This window comes from Mauremys mutica, chromosome 6 (genome assembly GCF_020497125.1).
Source record: "Mauremys mutica isolate MM-2020 ecotype Southern chromosome 6, ASM2049712v1, whole genome shotgun sequence".
In the NCBI taxonomy this organism is placed as follows: domain Eukaryota; kingdom Metazoa; phylum Chordata; order Testudines; family Geoemydidae; genus Mauremys; species Mauremys mutica.
In genome coordinates, this window is record NC_059077.1 from 73,463,166 (window position 1) to 73,484,819 (window position 21,654).

Genomic DNA, 21,654 nt, shown 5'->3' on the forward strand with positions numbered 1-21,654 from the left:
TCCTATATTTGCAGTAATTTGATGAGAATCAAACATTCAGCATTTCAAGCTTAAAAACTGTTTTGAATATATTTCTCACTTCTGCTTTTTATAATGTTTGAAGAGCAGCTGTTTTAAGATCAACTTTTAGTTTGTGGAGGTCCGTGTCTAGGAGATTAATGACTACAGTTTTGTATGCCGATGAATATAACACCTGCAGAATAGAGTTTGGGGTTGTTGTTTTTTTTTAAAAACTTGTTAGAACATTGCTAATCAAATGTTACTGATGCGTACGATGATTCTGTTTAGACCAGCTCAGCTTAATTTCCATTATTTGTAAACGCATTGTTTACCAATCGTCAGATTGATGAACTTGGGCTGGTATATTTTTTTTGCTTCAAGCTTTTCCTTTGTCACACAGAAGTGCTGGCAGAGTGAATTTGCTGCCATAATAATGCTTAACATTTAGTGCCTTACATCTTAATTGTTATTGTTAATGCATTATCATCTTTCTTTGTTAGCAAACTTAAGCCTGGTCTACACTACGTGTTTAAACCGGTTTTAGGAGCGTAAAACCGATTTAACGCCACACCCGTCCACACTAAGAGGCCCTTTATATCGGTATAAAGGGCTCTTTAAACCGGTTTCTGTACTCCTCCCTAACGAGAGGAGTAGCGCTAATATCGGTATTACCATATTGGATTGGGGTTAGTGTGGCCGCAGATCGATGGTATTGGCCTCCGGGTGGTATCCCACAGTGCACCACTGACCGCTCTGGACAGCAATCTGAACTCGGATGCAGTGGCCAGGTAGACAGGAAAAGCCCCGCGAACTTTTGAATATTTCCTGTTTGCCCAGCGTGGAGCTCCGATCAGCACGGGTGGTGATGCAGTTAAAAATCAAAATAAAGAAAGAGCTCCCGCATGGACGATGCGGACGTGATCGCTGTAAGGGCAGGCAAATCTGTTCTATCAGCGCTCAAAATCATTTTTAAAATATCTCCAGACAGATGCCATAGCAGGGACTCAGCGCACTGCTGCGTGACAAGCATAACGGAAAGCCAAAGAATCAAATGGACGCTCATGGACTGGAGGACTCAAGCTATCCCACAGTTCCTGCAGTCTCTGAAAAGCATTTGCATTCTTGGCTGAGCTCCAAATGCTTCTAGGGTCAAAAACAGTGTCCGCGGTGGGTCAGGGCATAGCTAGGCAATTTACGCACACCCCCACCCACCCCCAGAAGTGAAAGGGAAAACAATCCTTTCTTGACTCTTTTACATGTCACCCTATCTTTACTGAATGCTGCAGATAGACGCGATGGTGCAGCACTCAACACCAACATCCTTGCTCCCCCCACGCTATGGATGGCTGATGGTACAAAACGACTGGTATCCGTCCTCATCATCAGCCTATTGGCACATGGGGCAGTGCAAAAGGACTGGTAACCATGCTGACTAGCATCTGTTAGGTCGATCAAGGGTGCCTGGCCCTAATTTTTCCTGGTAGATGGTACAATATGGCTGATAACCATCGTCATCATAGCAACAGGGAGCTGAGCTCCATCAGCCCCCACCCTTCATGTGTAAAGAAAAGATTCAATTGCCCCTGAACTAGCAGAGGGATGCTGGGCTCCTCTCCTCCACACTCCTTACTGTCCTGTCTGGACTATCATAGCAGCTGGAGGCTGCCTTCCACTCATATCTCACTAACAAGTCACTTTGTCTTATTCCTGCATTCTTTATTACTTCATCACACAAGTGGGGGGACAATGCTACGGTAGCCCAGGAAGGCTGAGGGAAGAACGGAATCAACAGGTGGGGTTGTTGCAGGAGCACCCCCTGTGAATAGCATACAGCTCATAATTTCTGCAGGATCTGACACAGAGCAGCTGTGCTCTCTGGTTCTCTGATACAGTGGTTCTCTAGTACACTTGCCCATATTCTAGGCAGGACTGATTCTATTTTTAGATACCAAAAAGGAGGGATTGACTCAGGGAGTCATTCCCAATTTTGGCTTTTGCGCCCCTGGCTAAGAGCAGCCAGGGGCACTTATGACAGCAGCAAATGGCACAGTGCAAAAGGACTGGTAGCCACGATCATCTTATTACCAATTTATGGTATGGTAGATGGTACAATATGGCTGATAACCATCTCTGCTATCATGCAAAAGCAAAAGCATGCTGCTGTGTAGCGCTGCTGAATCGCCTCTGTGAGCGGCATCTCGTACACATACGGTGACAGTCACAAAAGGCGAAACAGGCTCCATGATTGCCATGCTATGGCATCTTCCAGGGCAATCCAGGGAAAAAAGGCATGAAATTCTTGTCTGCCGTTGCTTTCCCAGCGGAAGGAGTGACTGACGACATTTACCCAGAACCACCCGCGACAATGATTTTTGCCGCATCAGGCACTGGGATCTCAACCCGGAAATTCAAAGGGGCGGGGGAGGCTGCGGGAACTATGGGATAGCTACGGGATAGCTACCCACAGTGCAACGCTCCAGAAATCGACGCTAGCCTCGGACCGTGGACGCACACCACCAATTTAATGTGTTTAGTGTGGCCGCGCACACTCGATTTTATACAATCTGTTTTGTTAAACCGGTTTATGTAAATTCGGAATAATCCCGTAGTGTAGACGTACCCTCAAATATATTCCTTTTTTCAGCATTGTACTTGTCTTCGGTCAGGATGTATGCCTTTGACAATTTGGAAAATGATTTGGTCTGCAAATTTGACACCATCAGCTCAGGACTAAACAAAGACTGTGAATGGCTTGCCAATTACAGAACCAGTTTCTCCTCCCTTGGTTTTCACACTTCAACTGCTAGAACAGGGCCTCATCCTCCCTGATTGATCTAACCTCGTTATCTCTTGCTTGCTTCTTGCTTGCTTATATATACCTGCCCCAGGAAATTTCCACCACTTGCATCTGAAGAAGTGGGTATTCACCCACGAAAGCTCATGCTGCAAAACGTCTGTTAGTCTATAAGGTGCCACAGGATTCTTTACTGCTTTTACAGAACCAGACTAACACGGCTACCCCTCTGATAGATTGGAAATAAAGTCACTATTGTTTAAAAACCATGTATTCTTTATTAATTGATTATAAAAATAGGTAGATAACTCATAAGGTAGCCCGGGTGGGGTGGGGGAGGAGAGGAGGCGGGAAGGAAGAGGCCACTTCAATACTTGTTGAATGACAGTCTTCTGTCCACTGGGGTGGAGTGGTTGGGTGCTTGGAGCCTACCCCCCACGTTCTTGGGTGTCTGGGTGAGGAGGTGGCTATGGAACATGGGGAGGAGGGAGGGTGGTTAAACGGGCTGCAGTGGCAGTCTCTCCAGCTGACGTTCCTGAACCTCCACCAGATGCCGGATCATGTCACTCTCCTGAGGATAACACAGAGAGATAAAGGACAGATGTTGCTTGAATGCCAGCAAACACCAGGATCATACACTGCCAGGCTTTGTCATGCAATGATACCAGATTACTTGCTACTAGCATGGCGTGGTAAAGTGTCCTATCATGGAGGACGGAATAAGGCTGCTCTCCCCAGAAACCTTCTGCAAAGAATACCTCCAGGAGAGCTTCATGGAGATGTCCCTGGAGGATTTCCGCTCTATCCCCAGACACATTAACAGACTTTTCCAGTAGCTGTACTGGCCACGAATGCATCCCAAGTCCTCAGGGCAAATTAATTATTAAAAAATGCTTGCTTTTAAGCCATGTTTTATATTTACAAAGGTACACTCACCAGAGGTCCCTTCTACGGCTTCATGGTCCAGGATACCGCCTTGGGAGGGTTGGGAGGGTATTTCAGTCAGGGTGAGAAAAAGATCCTGGCTGTTGGGGAGAATGATGTGCTGTGTGGTCTCCTCAACCTTGTCGTCGTCCTCCTCATAATCTTCCCCGTCCACAAAATCCTCAGGCATGGCAACTGAGAGTACCCCATCATCAGAGTCCACAGACAGGGGTGGGGTAGTGGTGGCGGCCCCCCCTAGAATTGCCTGCAGCTCAGCATAGAAGTGGCATGTCTGCGGCTCTGTCCCGGAGCATCCTTTTGATTCTTTGGCTTTCTGGTATGCTTGTCTCAGCTCCTTAAGTTTCACGCGGCACTGTGTTGAGTCCATGTTGTGGCTTCTGTCCATCATGGCCCTGGAGATTTTTTCAAATGTTTTTGGCAGTCCATCTTTTGGAACGAAGTTCTGATAGCACGGATTCATCTCCCCATACAGTGATCAGATCCAGTACCTCCCGTATGGTCCATGCTGGAGCTCTTTTTCGATTCTGGGACTGCATGGTTACCTGTGCTGATGAGCTCTGGATAGTTACCTGTGCTGATCAGCTCTCCACGCTGGGCAAACAGGAAATGAAATTCAAACGTTCACGGGGCTTTTCCTGTCTACCTGGCCAGTGCATCCAAGTTCAGATTGCTGTCCGGAGCGGTCACAATGGTGCACTGTGGGATATCTCCCAGAGTCCAATACTGTCAAATTGCATCCACAGTAACCCTAATTCGAACAGGCAATGTCGATTTCAGCACTACTGCCCTCGTCGGGGAGGAGTACAGAAACCAATTTTAAGAGCTCTTTATGTAGACAAAAATGGCTTCGTTGTGTGGACGGGTACAGGGTTAATTCGATTTAATGCTGCTAAATTCGACCTAAACTCGTAGTGTAGACCAGGCCTGTGAGTGTACAACAAGTTGCAGGATTGGAGTCTTGTCACATCCTGTTCATATTCAAGGTGGCTGTCCTGCTGTATTAGCTGAAATGGGCACAAGCACGTGCACAAACAACCCCATGATACATAGCCAAGAACTGACAAATTAAATTAAAGGTATTTGGAAGAGTCCTGCAATTCCAGTCCAGCTTAAATACTTTTTCAGTAATGTCGTGACCATGTGAAAACGTTCTAAAGGTTTTAGATTCTTTAATATATAATACCTCATTTTCTGTATTTTTAATAGGACTTTACTGCTGTACTGACTCACCCAAAATGTGCATAGAAGAATAATGGAAGCCCCTGAATACCTTGATTTGGATGAAATAGATTTTAGCGATGATATATCTGTAAGTATAAATATTTTTTGTTTGTTTAGAGAGAGAGGATTTAAGTGGCTCGATTTCTAGCATAAGATACACATCTCATTGTCATTAGAGGCCAAAGCAGGCTTTTACCTCATGCAGAGGCTACTTATTTTGCTTCAAGTATATATGAACTGAATTCAGATATATAGAAAAATAAACAATGTCCCCATGTGCAAGAATGAAAATCAGATTTTTTTTCCCAAGGGAAACATAAATCTCTGAAAGTAGCGCTTGGGGCCCACACTTTGTCTGCATTAGTAAAGATGACCTGCAAATCAAATTAATAAATGTATTTTACTCATGCTGAACTGCCTTTATTAACTATTTGGGTGAATTACCCATCGAGTGATTACCTACAATCACCAAAAGAATAGTTTTAAACGAATTGAAAATAGTGCCATATGCTATCCCCTTCCCTCATCACCATTTTATTTGTGTAACTTGCTACTCTGCCACATAGGCCAGCTCCAGGCTTCAGCAAGTTTCATTAATAGGTTGCAATTTGATATGTTTTGAGGTCTTATACTTCAGCTAGAGCCAGCAGGACTTGCAGGGAGTCTAAAAAGAGCATGGTTCTGTTGCACCACTTCTCTCCTCATCCGTTACTAATGGACTAATGCCCCCCACCTAGGTATGGAATTCAGAGGCATACAGTGTTACTTTTGGAGGCTCTGGGACTAAGCTCCGTCCTTGAGCTCAGGATGCCGGATTTTCTGCCTCAAGGGGTGGAATAAGTTGGCGGTTAAGTTTCTCCTGAACATTTTGTTTTTAAATCTTTATTTGTATTCATTTTCATGCAGTTGCAGTATATAATCTTCCTCTTCCTATTCATTGGGTAAATAGCAGCATGGTGACTTCAGTCACCTGGATCTGCTACTGTAGCATCTCCCCTGCTGGGCTCCTCTGCCCTCACTCAGACATGGCAGAGCCAGCCTGCAAATACTTGACTTAAATCTAATCCCTATGTGAGGCAGCACTTACAACAGATACAGAGGGTGAATTATACCTTGCCTCTTCCCAGCCACCCAACACACTTGCTCTGCCAGAGTACAGGGCTCAGAGTTGGACTGGCATGTCTGGTCTCCACCTTGCCCCAAGGAGACACAAATCCAATTAGAGGCTTCTGAGTTTTTCAGGGAGAGAGTCTAAGGATGAGGAGGAAGCTAACTGCAAAAGACTTGGGCTGGACAAGGGGGAAAAAACCCAGAAATGATCCAAAGTCATTCCCCCGCCCTGTGGATACTGAAGTGGGCCCTTTGTTCCCTGGGGAAAGAAGCCAGGCTCCTACAGAGCTCCTTTTTCCTCCCACTGAGATTCAGGAAATTTTCATGATATTCATGGATAAGTCCTGAAAAGTCCAGAGACCCAAAAAGGATCAAGCAAATGTGTCCTTCACAAGACAGTAATTAATATTTTTAATTAACAAGTGGGGTGAAAATCAGGGTTTATACCTGTGACCAGATACTCCTCCTCCTTTGCCTTCTTCTGCAGAGGGTTTGTTTACTGGGGCTTTTCTACGCAGAAGCTCTCACAGTGCTCTGTATCCTGCTCATGGCCTCATCCCCTCCCTGCAGCATGTCTGGGCATGCTGAGAAGCCTGTTCCTCCTGTGGAGCCCTGCCTCAGTATGCAGCCTAATGGGAATTGTGCCTGTCTGGCTTTCAGCCCGAAGTCCCTTGCTCTGCTAGGGAAAGGGACTCAGATTTCAGAAATGGGAATTGTCATATGATCAATAGCCATAAACTTTTGCTGTGCCACGGAAAGGGGCTGAGGCTCTGGAAAGCAGGAAAGGGTCTCTCTCCTTCCACCTCTCCCTCACTCTGCATGCTGGCTCCTAAGCTTTACATTCTCTTTAGACACTCCTCATGAAGCCGTATCATCATGGGATTACAGGGGGGTAAGAGGACTGAGAAATACAGGGCCGAAGGATTGGGGATAGCATTGGTGGAATCTCTGGACATGAACTGGGGGACCCATGCTTGAGCTATGTCCATGCTGCAAAATGACAGGGTTTGGACCCAAGTCCCACTGAGACTTGGACTCACCCTACCCCACCTCATCCCAGGTGGCTCCTAGGACCTGGGTCCTGAGAGCTTGCTAACCCAAGTCAGAAGGTTTATACATGGATAGTAAGTGGGATTGGGCTTATACCTGTCTGAGACCAAGTTTACAGTGCAGTATAGGGGTACTGGCTCTTCCAGTCGAGGTATGTGTAACAGTACCCCATCTCTATTGTGTGGTCCCCATGTACTACCTCCCATCTGTAAACAGCGAGAGGAAGGAGTACCACACATGCATCACAGAAAAACAAAACAAAATTCTCAGCATGACAAAGACAAAAAAGCATTTGTATATGAGTGCGTATAGTTCCTGAAGACTTTCTTCTGAACGACCCTCTGCACCCAGAGTCTAAAGTGGCTGGTAGTAGTCACAGCAAGGCACAGGTCGCACATTACACACTTATACTCATACATAAACAACATGCCAGTCAGTACCTTGTATGGAGAAACAGAACCATTCATAACTGGAAAGCAGCTGGAAAGGATCCATAGCTACCCTTTCTTCAAAATCAGGAAGAGCTTTTGATCCCAGTGCAGAGAATTGCTCACTTAGAGCTCAAAATAAATAACGGCTCTGACCATAATGTTACCGTAATGACAAAAATTTGCAAAGATCCAAAACTTCATTGCATCATTAATTTCTTGAGGGGCCATCAGTAGCCAGTTATCTCCAGTGGCTAGGGTTGCTGGTGCCATGCATCAGCTTCATCCTGAGTGGGTTTCTTAAAATGTACCTGCAGAAGTTTCTTCAGAGGACATAGAACCGTGCACTTGATGCAGTGACTCCTTCATTCAGACCAGAAAACCTACACTTAACTCCCTAACTGTTGATCATGGATTCTTCATTAACCTCTGATCAAGTCTGGTGTACAGACAGAATTCAGGATATTTCATTAATTGATCTGGTCAAATTCATATTTCAGGTGTGAGGGGAAAGCTTCTTGGAGGCTGCCTCTTTTGTATAGTGCCAACCACAATGGGGCACTGCCCTCTAGATGCTTGTGATACAAATATTATAATAATCCCAAAGTTTTGGTGCTCTCAGCTACGCTAGAGTTTCTGCAGGAGATTTGGTTGGAGCCCTACAACCAAGCCCCTTAGAAACATGGGTACCAGCCTTAGCAGCATTTTGCAGCCGGGCACATGGGATCCTCTATTTGAGTATGAGGTGCTATGTTTAATCACAATGACAAACTAGAGAAGCCTGTGGCTGGCCTTTCTAGCTGTCATTACCTCTGAAAGGCAAGTTTTGGAATTAGTTCCTATATCTATGCAAAAACCACACTGCTGTTGCCACGTGCAAAAGTTTATTCTTGTAGCTTCAGAAACCCTTTCTATTCAAGGTAAGTTCCTCTTTCCACAGTTCCTGGGAAATCGTCATCCTATCATTTTGTTGTAATCCTTGAAAGGTTGTGGTATGTGTGGACATTCCTAGTGCTCCAAACACAGATCTCAAGTATATGGTATATATACACCAGTTGTACCCTATTCATCTCATTCCATCTGAAATGCAAAGTTGCTGCAGGCAAGATATAAAAATTCTGCACCAATTAACATGCTAGGTATATGGGAAACTAAAGTCCTTAGAGCCACTGGGGGAACGTGTATGGGCCTTATCTGAGGAAGGTTTGTAAAATAAGTTTCCATTCTTCTGAAGAGGCATCCTTTGGTAGGAAGAAGCTACTGGGTTGGTTCCCACATAACTCGTTAGTTTACAAAGCTGTTGCTTTATAAGGGGAAGCTTCCGTTCCTACTATTACTCTACTATAATAATTAAATTCTGCTTATCCCTCCCTCTTTCTGGGATTCACTGCTTGCTTCTTCCTATGAGTAATGAGTGAGGAGAGAGGCTTTGAATGAGAGATGTCTTATCTGATAATTTTCTCTCTGTTAGTAGCTTTTCTCCAAATTCAACCCACCCTCATAGCCTGACCAGAATATAAGTTGAAGTTCTTCTCTAAAAGGAGACTGTGGGTTTGTCTACACCAACAATTAGACTGTGCAAGCTGGGGTCTGAATCTACCCTGCACTAGCCTACTGCAGAGTAATTGTCCATGTGGACCTTGCGGGTACACATTAACAGTTCATTGGTGCACTTTGATCTAGACACTTTGGAGTGGAACTAGCTCAAAGCACTCTAATGAATTGTTAACCCACGGCAGCAGGATCCACAGGGACAGTTAGACTGTGACAGGCTAGTGCAGGGTAGGTTCATACCCCAGTTTTCCACAGTCTAATTGTTTGTGTAGATAGATATAATAGATATAATATATTGTCTCAGGTTAATTTAGTACGTTTCATATGAGCTTGTCTTAATGCTAATAACTGGTTGGTGGAGTGTCTCTACAGTTGTGGAATAACTCTTTTGGTGGCCTGAGCTGAAGGGTGCAGCTTAGTCCTGGAGCATCCAGCAACTCACTGGACTGCTTCCAAATTCTGTGGGGAGGGGGAGGAGGGAGTATTAACGCATGAATAATTAATTCTGAGAGAAGCTGCTAACAAACAGAAAATGATCAGGTAAGAAATGTCTCAGTCCAGGTGTTACATAAGAACATAAGAAAGGCCGTACCGGGTCAGACCAAAGGTCCATCTAGCCCAGTATCTGTCTACCGACAGTGGCCAATGCCAGGTGCCCCTGAGGGAGTGAACCTAACAGGCAATGATCAAGTGATCTCTCTCCTGCCATCCATCTCCATCCTCTGACGAACAGAGGCTAGGGACACCATTCTTACCCATCCTGGCTAATAGCCATTTATGGACTTAGCCACCATGAATTTATCCAGTCCCCTTTTAAACATTGTTATAGTCCTAGCCTTCACAACCTCCTCAGGTAAGGAGTTCCACAAGTTGACTGTGCGCTGCGTGAAGAAGAACTTCCTTTTATTTGTTTTAAACCTGCTGCCTATTAATTTCATTTGGTGACCCCTAGTTCTTGTATTATGGGAATAAGTAAATAACTTTTCCTTATCCACTTTCTCAACATCACTCATGATTTTATATACCTCTATCATGTCCCCCCTTAGTCTCCTCTTTTCCAAACTGAAGAGTCCTAGCCTCTTTAATCTTTCCTCATATGGGACCCTCTCTAAACCCCTAATCATTTTAGTTGCTCTTTTCTGAACCTTTTCTAGTGCTAGAATATCTTTTTTGAGGTGAGGAGACCACATCTGTACACAGTATTCGAGATGTGGGTGTACCATGGATTTATATAAGGGCAATAATATATTCTCAGTCTTATTCTCTATCCCCTTTTTAATGATTCCTAACATCCTGTTTGCTTTTTTGACCGCCTCTGCACACTGCGTGGACATCTTCAGAGAACTATCCACGATAACTCCAAGATCTTTTTCCTGACTCGTTGTAGCTAAATTAGCCCCCATCATGTTGTATGTATAGTTGGGGTTATTTTTTCCAATGTGCATTACTTTACATTTATCCACATTAAATTTCATTTGCCATTTTGTTGCCCAATCACTTAGTTTTGTCAGATCTTTTTGAAGTTCTTCACAATCTGCTTTGGTCTTAACTATCTTGAGTAGTTTAGTGTCATCTGCAAACTTTGCCACCTCACTGTTTACCCCTTTCTTGAAATACTTGCAGCTGTAATTATTGTGAGCAAAAAAGCTGTTCATGTAAGGTGCACACTTGGCAGTTATTACAGGAACCACTAATGCAGTTCATTCCTCCCTCCCTAATCATATCTCTGCCATAAGTGTTTCTCTTTTATGAATAGAAAAGAAAAGTTGTTTATATGCTGAATGTCTGGTGAGTGAGGGTGCTCCAACACACAGATATTTCTGTTGTAAGCGGAATTTATTTATTTGATTTGCAGCTCACCTTTACGATACAAAGTGCAGAGCCCAAGCTCTTTTGTCAGACAACATTATAAGCTCTTGCAAAGGATTTTATTTTCTTTCTAGCATTTCGGAAGATGGTTCCTTTTTAAAAAAGCTCCAGATGCTTTACTCACATGTAGCTTCCTTTTAAAGTGGATTTTACTTTTACCTATTTTATGTTGACTTTTATTTAAAGGGGAGTGGGGAGGGAGGTGTTGAGACATCACAAAACAATGATCCAATCTTGAGAGGATAGTTTATTCCGGGGCACTGTCTTGTTATGATTGTCCCATGTTAGATTATGTCCTGTAATCTCTTTCTAGGCCCAGTTTTACAAAAATATAAAGCAGAATACTTGTATCCTCTTCTTTCCTCTCCCGTTTTGCCTGATGCTACTGAATGATGGATTTAACTACCAGTTTCACTGTTGTACAGCTTAGATTGCCCATGCTATTAGGAAGTACTCTGACCTCCTGCTGAACCTTTGAGCTAATGGCATAGATTATAGAACAAGAAATATTATTCCTATCCCCAGGCAGGAGAATGAAGGTGTTGATGTCAAAGGCAAGATTAATTTGAGAAGTACTGGCTTTCCTACTACTCTGCTCGTCTCTTGTGTGGTCAAATGCTTGAATAAACAGGGTTTGCACAAGGAAAGCGTGCAGGGATGGGTACAGGGGACAGAATTCTCCCTTTTGTCAATCCACAAAATACTTATGCTGCTGCCCCTCTAATCCCCAGTTACCTGTGTGCATGTGACCAGCAGTGGCTAATTCATCTGGGTTGTTTAGGGCTTGCTGTCAAGCTCTTGGCTTTCTGAAACTTCAGGTTTCACCTTCATGCTGCTGTGGAGAGAGCAGCTCCAGAGCACTTTTATTAACCATTTTCAACTTTCCTGCTACACTTCCTGTTCAGATCCAAAGCAGATAAGTAGTGAGTGGAAATTGTTACAATCCGATAGCTGTTCTGTGGCCTGTGTGAGGTGCTATAGTGGTCTCAATCTATTTCTCAGTGTACATTTCTCTCCCAGATGAGATCCTTGTGAGTCATCTTAGCCAACAGGTCCAGATCTGAATGGCCACAGAGACTACCTTTGGAATACTAGAGCTGTTTTAAACACAAAATAAATATTTTTTAAGTCTTACATGTGTGCATAAGTAAATAGAAACTATAACTTTCTCTCCCGTAAGATGCTCATTTTTGAGACTGCCATCATTTAAGTGCCACAAATCACAGATTTATTTGGGTGTAGTTTATATATGAGTAGGGTAATGTGACTCTTGTTTACATTATACAGAAGTATCATTCTGTCCAAAATTATATTAGGTCACCAACTAGCACATCTTCACTTACTACTATTATGAAAGAGCAAGCGAAACAGACAATAGAAGAGTGGAAAATGAATTAAAGGGGGAGCACTATGAAACTTGTAAATTGCATTTAATCTCAGATATACCTTTAAAAATCAGTATGCACAAATTTAACCTTCCCTCTTTCCCAGTCACTCCTATGGGGACAGATAAAATTAGCCCTGTTAGTAAGTTGTATACTGTTCTAGTGGTCCCTTTATGGTTTCTTAGTAGTTTAAAATACAGGCTGTTTACTACACACTCATGTTATGCAGTTAAAATTATTATTATTACTTACTATTGCAATACAGCGGTAATACCAAATGCCTTGATGTGTTAGGTATTGTACAAGCACACAGGAAGACAGTCTGTTTCCCAAAGAGCTGTGTATGGGTACAGGGGTCTCCCTGCAATGTGACATTGCTGGATTGGAGCTGGGTTTGAAAGAAGATGCTACATGTAAGTTTAAGTAACAGTAAGAGGTAATTAAATACAGTAATAAAATTTTATATTTACATAGATTAGCTGTAGCATTCCTTGATGAATTTGAAATAATTTGAAAGTCTTTTGTCTTCTGTTAATAAAATCAGCTGTCCTCAATGGCTGCTCACCCCAGCCAGACATTGGTTGACTGACTTCTTGAGCAGTAGGCAGAACTGAGGCAGAAAGCTGTTAAGACTTACAAACTCTTTCAGATTCAAACAAAGGACATGTATCACTTATAAAGCCAATAGAAAAACAACTCCTGTCTGTTAAAAGTGAAGAATAAAATACAGAGGGTATGTCTATATCAAATGGTGCAAACAATACACATGAGCATGAAGTATCAGAATAGGGCTGTAAATGGGTTAATCATAGCCAGTTGGCCCATAGTTTATCCTCTTGGGAAGTAAATTATTTCCTTATAGTAAAGCCACCAGTCTGCTATTTTCTTTTCAGTTATGGATGCTGTTCTTTGTGTTTTGTTGTTTTAATGTTTACGTAAGTGAATTCTGTGTTCATTAAAGGAAGAGATTGAGAGCACTGACATAGCATAGACAGTTTTTGTGTAAGCTTTTTGTTTTCATTTTTAATGTCAATAAATATTCATCTGTTATGCTTAGGCAGCCATTTGGATTAGACATGCAGTATAAACAAATGAATTAATAAAATATGTTGTAAGTCTGCTCTGCTAATTCATAATCTTGTTCCTGACCTGCAGCACCCACAAAATCTGTGTTCAGGACACACTGATTTTGAATTTGCAGAATTGTGGGTAAGAGTTCTGTAAGTCACACAAAAACTCTGAAGGGAATAGTTAAGAGTTGATTACCTTACTCATTTTCAGTTGCAACCCGAGCTAGGGTTTGTAACCTTGTCTCTGGAGGGGAAAATTGGGTGTTCTTCATTTTACTATGGAAGCACCGTATGTGGTGATGCTTTCTATGTATTGCTTTACTAGTTCTAGATCACTGTTTAAGTAGCAACCCTTGAAAAGTGTCATGAAAGAGGAATGTACTGCAGTTTTAAACCATGAAGAAGTGAATTTAAAAATGTTTTAAAACTTATTTAAAATATTTAAACTTATTAATACAATGGTGCAACTGTAATCTTAACTCTGGTAGTTAACTCTAATCTTTTTGAGAGAATGTTTTATATCCAGAGTTACAATACAATATGCCAGTGAAAGAATTTAGTATCAGTCAAGAATTTTGAATGATAGGCCAGTATTTGGAACTAAAATTTAATTGATTTTTGTTGATTTGATGTGAATGGAAGACAACTGAATTGCTGCATTTTCCAGAATAATATTTAATCAATAATAGTTTGTTCTAGGAAAAGTTCTACAATGTTAATAACTGAGAAAAACTTAATTGTAATATGGACAAGAAGCTGTCTGTATCATCTAGCTAAAAACAGAGGAGTTAGGAGTCTAAGGGCAGGTCCATACTCACCGCGCGGATCGACGCGGTGAGTTCGACTTCTCGGAGTTCGAACTATCGCGTCTAATCAAGACGCGATAGTTCGAACTCCCCGCGCGCTCCGGTCGACTCCGGAACTCCACCACCGCGAACAGCGGTGGCGGAGTTGACCTTGGAGCCGCGGAGTTCGACCCCGCCGCGTCTGGACGGGTAAGTCAGTCGAACTAGGGTACTTCGAGGCTGAACTTGCGTACCCTTTTTCGACCCCCCCCCCCCCCCTTAGTGTAGACCAGGCCTAAGATGAAGACAAAGGCACTGGAGACCCAGTCCAGTGCCTGTGAAATCTGTGAGAGTTTTGCCATTGACATCAGTGGGAGCAGGGCAAGGTCCTTGATGCTTTCAGCGGTCACTATGGACCTCATCCTGTGAGGCTGTCAGTGTCCCCACTGAGTTGCTGAGTGTCTCTTGGGAAGTGCTGAGCACCTCAGTTCCAATGTAGTGGAAGTTAAGGATGCTCCATATGACAAGTGAAAGATTAACAAATAGCCATTATTGTCACTATACATTTCCCTTAATTTTATTTTTAAAACTGTTTCTGTTATATCTCTGTGCCGCTGCATTTACTTTTTCTTCCATTATTTTTCTTTCTGCTATTGTTGGGCTGGCAGTCAATTTTAAACTTGAATGAAACTGCCTAGAATGTACTTGCTAGATATCCTGAAGGTTTGCTTGTTTGTGGGTGTGTATATTTAGAATTCATTTAATACAAAGTTTTAATACAAACTTTAAAATAATGTTAAGTGCAAAGATTTTAGAATTTCTATTCCATAAGATTTTGTAGTCATTATTGCTGGAATAATGACTGGTTAAACAAGCCATGATCATTTTCAGTAATGTGTGACTACAGATTTACAGCTTCTACCAGCAGAAAAACTGGGCTTGTCTGGATTCCCACTGAATTCTTAGAAATCTCTTGCCTGCTGTTAATCAATCTCTTTCTAGTAGTACCATTTTTTTTCCACAATAGAAGTATAAAGATTGCAGATTAAAGACCTGATCATGTGGTTTGCTGAATGCCATCTTTTTCAGTGGGGGTAGAGGGCACTCAGCACCTCTTAGAATCTGGGTCATCTCTGTGTAACATGGTTGAAATAAAAAATACTACTACTAAGCAATCTAGTCTTGTTACATGCTTTTGTTTTGCTACTGGACTTTAGTGTAAACCACAAGATAGCTCCTCTTCTGAGTTAGTGAAGACCGGGATAGTGTCTGCTGTTTAAAGAAGGAGAATCCTCTCTTCCTCACTCTGCTGCTCACTCACTCTGTGCACTGGGGTGTATGACTTAACTGCTTCTTGCCTCGGTTTCTCTTTCTTTAGTGAGGTTTAATAATACCTATTTCACAGAGGAGCTGTGAGGCTTAATTAATGTGTGTAAAGCATTTTAAGATCCTTGAATGAAAAGTGGAAAATAACATCACTGAATTATGTGTAGCATACATGGCATTCTGGATAAAGAATGGGAGCCCTACAGCTATCAGCATCGTAGTTCAATCCATCAAATAACTTGGAAATTCTGGCTGGAAGAAAGGTTAACAACCATTGGTGGACCAGGACTGGAGCTAGAAAGCTAGAGAAGGAAGTAGCTGGGAAAGGTCTGCTACAGGAAGCAAGTACTGTTACCTCCTAGCAGCTCTATAGTTTCTAAGCTGAAAGCCATGTCTCTGTATTGACCACAAATGCAGATAGCAGAAATTTAAAAGTGCAAAAATATTTCTGAGAATAGAGGTGGGTGGGAGGAAATCTGTTAACGAAATCAAGCATACGTTGTTAATCATCATCATCAGATTTATAACACATTTAATTGACTTTTTTTGTCAATTAAAGTGCTTGTTTGTGGGTAACTGAATGTATTTTAATACAACATAGGACCGACAAGAAAGTTTGTACTTCCAGAAGTGGAGAAAAAAGACAGAGGAGGAATGGGTCTTCACTTTTGAGAATGCCTGACAAACACATAACAGTGGAGTACAAAAGGCCTAATTCTAATTGAATTACAGACTGTGTAATAGTTTAACCTGCACCAGCTGGTGTTATAGAGCTACCATATTTCTTGGTAGCTTCTTTTAAGAATATTACTATGCCAGTTCAACATTCTTTTTTTATCTCCATGGTAAAATACCAAAATGTACAGATCAATGTTTGACTTTTCATTCAACAGCAGCAACAAAAAATACATGCAGTTTATGTGTGTGTGTGTATTGGGTTTAAGCATTGGCCTGCTAAACCCAGGGCTGTGAGTTCAATCCTTGAGGGGGCCATTTAGGGATTTGGGGATTGGTCCTGCTTTGAGCAGGGGGTTGGACTAGATGATCTCCTGAGGTCCCTTCCAACCCTAATAATCTATGATTCTATGATTCTCCCTTCACATATCACTTATTGCCTTAGAGTATATCTACACTGGAATTAAAACCCCGGGGCTGGCCCATGCCAGCTGACTTGGGGTCAGGCTAAAGGGCTGCTTAATTGTGGTGTAGACGTTCGGGCTCAGGCTGGAGCCCAGGCTCTAGAACCCTATGGGGTGGGAGGGTCCCAGAGCTTAAGCTGCAGTCTCAACCTGAACATCTACACTGCAGTTCTACAGCCCCTTAGTGTGAGTCAGCTGGCACTGGCCAGCTGCAGGTGTTTAATTGCAGTGTAAACAGATTGTGAGCAGGAACAAAATATTTGTATGTGTCTGTACTGCCCCCTAATATAATGGAACTTCTCTCTGGGTTGGGTACTCCGGGTAGCACTGCAATATAAAAATTAATTAATAAATTAACGTTCTGATGCTGAGAATGCTTTGCATCTGCAGTTCCCATTGACATAGTTGCAGGTGCCCAATGTCTCTCAGGATTAGTAGGCCCTAAAGAATAAAAGTAAATTATAGAGGGGAGCTGTGTTTGGGGGGTGGTGGTATGTGTTTGAAGTAGCTACAATCCATGGAGTGACTGTTTTACTTGAGTTCGCTTGAATCAAACGAGTAAGTTATTTCTGTAATTGGTCACCTGAGATTTACTTTGTATCATGCAGAGGCATATTGTCACTTGAACTTTAATTTGCTTCAGACATGCAATTGGCAAACTGTCAACAAAAAAACAAAACTGGTATGACAGTTCCTTTTTTGTGTGGAAAGCTGCCATGTTTTTGTATGTTGTTGTTCGGCTTCATCTGTCAATAGCAGACTAGCTAAAAATATGCCTTCCTTTAAGAACATATGGTTTTTATACATTCCTCAACATTTTGTGCTATATTAATCCTAAATATTTTTTACTTTACTTTTGACTGTTTTTAATAGTTCTTTTAAATGTGCAAAAGCCATTGATTTTTTTAAAAAAAGGCATAATGATTTTCAGATATGTGTTGGTTTGAAAGGAAACTCTTGTGACACTGTAGCATTAGATTAAGGGTTTCTTGATATTGAGTAACCAGATTTCTGCTTGTGGGAAATTGTATTTTTATGATGTTGGATCATATGGCAGATTGAAGGCATTCCACAAGATTATAAGGAAATGATTGTTGCTTAGTCGGATTAATATGTCGTCCTCCCCCCACCCCTTTAAAGTTGAATCCAAAGAATAACTTGATCAATATCAGGTGTATCCCCTCACATCAAAGTGCTAATACATGTTTGTTTTAATGAAAGCTATTCTTGGATGCGTAGATTTATGTTCTTGTTTGCCTGTGTGTTGTGGGGAGGTGTCTATTTCTGAGATCAGATCTCTAACACACTAGCATATTTTTTCATATAGCATTGTATAAATCTGAATTTTATCTGCTATAAAACAGATTGTTAAAGAGAGGTATGCTGAATCTTGCAAAATCAAACACCATAATGTATAGCACAGGCGACCAAAGTAGTGCCTGGGTATCTAAAGCCCCTGTCAATTTTAATATGGTGGTGCCACCTGTGGAAATGATGAATATATGTGACATGTCATCTTAACCCAAGCAGTTATGCTCCACAAGGATGACAAGTCCCAGCAAGAAATGCTGATATCTGATGGAGCGCTGGATTCTGGGATGCAGTTGCCTTCATAGGCAGGTAGCAGCTGCTCCATTTCGTGCAGATTAGGGGTAGCTTCGGGACTCAGCTACATAGGACACTTGGAATGAGAGTGTCCCTACTACTATTATGTTTTTCTTTTGTATAATTTCGGGAATGAGCCAATTTGTATTTTATATGCATTTTTCCCCTCTCTCTATTTCAGTACTCGGTAACTTCTCTCAAGACTATCCCAGAATTATGTAGAAGGTGTGATTCACAAAATGAAGACAGATCAGGTATGCTGCCCACTTTTGTTCTCCCATCCTCTCTTAGGCTGCTTCTTAAAGTGCAGGACTTGACAGCCTTTGCTTGTTGGCAGTGTTCTGCTGGTTTTGTTTTCTTTTATTTTTGTACTGCTTTCTGGAAACATGGATTTTTTTTTTCAACAGATGTTAGGTCATTAGCACAAAAAAAAAATCCATAAAAGGATTTGGCTATATAAACGTAAGGCTTCATCTGAGCAACTCCAAACCACAATATATGCAACAATTTACTTGAAAACCCAAGAAACCATTGGTGACAAGATATAATGATGTAGGCGCCAATGAAAGAATGTTGGATACATTTACTCTGCCTATGACATGACCAGTTTGAGGGATGATATTTTGCCAGGGTCTGAAACCCTATCAGAGATGCTACAAGATAGATTCTACAGTACTCTACTCTAAGACATACTGTAACAGTTAAGATTAAAGCTAAGTTTTTGAGTTTAATAGTGTAAACTAAATGAAGAATCATGGCATATAGATGAGAACCAGCTGGAGACCTTTACCCCCCCCCCCCACTGACAAAAAGTGCATGCAGTGTTGTTTTTCACTTTCTAAATCAGATTAAGCCTCTTCTGTTTCTCTTTTTGTGATGAACAAAAATGAATTGATGAGAGTAATACTTTACTGTGGAGCTATGAAAAGTTTTTTATGCTTTCATCTGATGCTTTAATTGTGCTTTCATTAATATTGTTGAATCTAAAACATTTACAGCAGAAACCTGAGACCTGAAATTCATGGGAAGATGGACCATGCCAGACTTTGGCAACCCTTATTTCTGTAGTTCCTTTCACATAGTTATAAATTACCAAGGTTTGTAGATAAATTGCAGGTTTCTAATAGCTGCTTCTCCTGCCAGAATCATTAAGGGCTAGATTGTCACAGTCCTTACGGCAGCTGGACTTGAAAATAAAGGGAAGTAAAGCCTCACTTACTTCTCTGCTCAGATTGTGACTGGCTGCAGCAGGGAGGGCAGGGTCTATTCAGACAATACTTTCTGCTGCAAACAAGTGGGTGAGGAAGGGGCGGGGAATGGGATGTAAACTAAAATGATCTCGGGGTTCATTAAACAACAAACCGGTGAATGAGAAAGGAATAAAACCTCTAATAAAACAAACGAGAATTTCCGTGATGAATTGCTGTACACAGCTACATTGTGTTCTCAACCACAGCTTCCAGGACACCTCTCTAAACTACTATATTTACAATACTGTCCCTTATGAGGGATCGTCGCTAAATTATAATCTTCCACAAACATATCTCTACATAAACTGCTCCACAAAAAGGGGATAAAGCAAGAGGGAGCAGGCTAGGAATTGCAATAAAGTCACAATTCATTCTCTAGTCTCCTCCCAGCCAGAATGGTCTGCTCAGCTCCCTTTGAAGAAATAATATTTCTTTTTATTTGCAGAGAGAGCCTTGCAAACGTAAACCTATATAAACCAATAACAAGGTTGGAATATTTGTTATGCCTGCTTCTTCTTAGAGATCCTGGGATAGTCACAGCCTGCTGTGCAGCTGAATTGTTAACTAAGTTCCATCTGTAAAGTCCCTTTTGCTGTCAGTTATCTTCCAATGATGCCCACTGAGTTACTTCTTTACACACCAATTGCCTTGAATGGGGTTGGATAGATGCAACTACAGGCATTTTTGGAAGACAGACAGTAGCGCCAGGGGACCCCTACCAATGGAAATTAACTAAGAGTTCTGTTGAAAATGCTTGATCCAGAAAATAATACAATTTATTTTCTCAGAGCTGGTAACCATTTCAGTCCTAATGGTTCTGTAGGACTGAAAGTAGCATGACCTTATATTTTTCATTAAAAGTATAATGGAATATACGCAGGGAGCAGAACTGTTGAGTGAGAAGATATCATTCCATATCCTTGATGGGTGTAAATAGGTATAACTCCATTGAAGTATCAGTAGAGCTACATCAGTTGATATCAGCCGAGGTCATTTTTACATAGTTGCCTTCAAGAGAGAAACCTTAACTTTTCTTCCTTAGTTTCCCTATTAGGAAATAGAGATAATAATTACCTGTCTTCAAAAAGAGTTGGGATAAAAAATTAGTCAGTGACTGTATAGCACTAAATAAATGCCAAACTTTAGGATACATACACACATCACAGTCATACAGGGACATACTAGCTCCTAGAGTCCTGGCTTAAGTGGACAATTATTGCAAAATTTTTAAAAATGTTAGCAGTTATGTATGGACCCCAGAACAAGCATTTGGGTTCATCCTCTCTTGCAGCAGGAGACTACAAGTCCCATCTATTCTCCTTCACACACAGGTTCACCATTCAAACAATGGGGTTTTCCTGTTACTGCAGCTTAGGAGGCAAAACCAGGCCTGTTATGTATGGGGAAATGGCTTGACTCCACTCACTGGGAAAAACCCAGGTTTTATTCTGTTCTACTGTGGTCTCCTGTCCTTCTGACTTCCTGATCTGCAGATTATAGGAAAACTATTAATCTCTCCAAGAGTTATTTATTATGTATTATTTCCACATAAAGAGAAAATATGTCCAAACCCTACAGAAGATAGTAAAAATGTAAATGAAGACAACCTGATATGTCTGCACTCCATTGACAATTTAAATTATAATTATATACAGAACAACTGTGCGGTATTAGGAGAAGTGTTGGGGCTCCCCTGAGACCTCTTCCATTCAGTTCCCCCAAAACTCAGTTTGACTCCAATGTCATCATTCAAGTTCCTTTCTTTGGTAAACAGTAAAGCTACACTTAGTTGATTAGTCTCAAACGCAGGAGGTGGAAGCACACGTAATCTAGAACTACGAGTACTAAAATAAGAACTCTACCTTATTTTACATTTAGGCTTGTTTACTAATACCAGAATGTTCCTGCTGATCTGAGCTAGCCATCCTAACTCCAGCATACTGCTTGTTATAAGAACTTAACTTTCATTCATTTTCCCAGTCATGCCCAATAAGAAATGAGGCAAGTTACTTATGTCAAGCCAGGTCTACTAGTAGCTGGTCCAGCCCTCCACCTCAAAAATCTCATTACTTACTAGGCTAGCAAAATAATAGCTACTCTGCACTCAAGACTTTTCCTCTACC

The 21,654-nt window shown here is 41.6% G+C and overlaps 1 protein-coding gene across 5 annotated transcripts in view; it reads left to right on the forward strand.

Moving 5' to 3' along the window:
• LOC123373173 (synuclein alpha interacting protein) overlaps nt 1-21,654 on the forward strand; it is a 113,430-nt gene that overhangs the window by 50,091 nt on the left and 41,685 nt on the right. For 4 of the 5 annotated variants that reach the window (XM_045022009.1, XM_045022011.1, XM_045022010.1 and 1 more), the window contains 2 exons: nt 4,946-5,048; nt 18,463-18,535. In XM_045022009.1, the coding sequence (XP_044877944.1) occupies nt 4,992-5,048; nt 18,463-18,535 (130 nt within the window). In that variant the 5' untranslated portion in view covers nt 4,946-4,991. Of the gene's footprint in view, nt 1-4,945; nt 5,049-9,623; nt 9,643-18,462; nt 18,536-21,654 lie in introns of those variants that run through there. The other variant, XM_045022012.1, reaches the window with a different exon arrangement.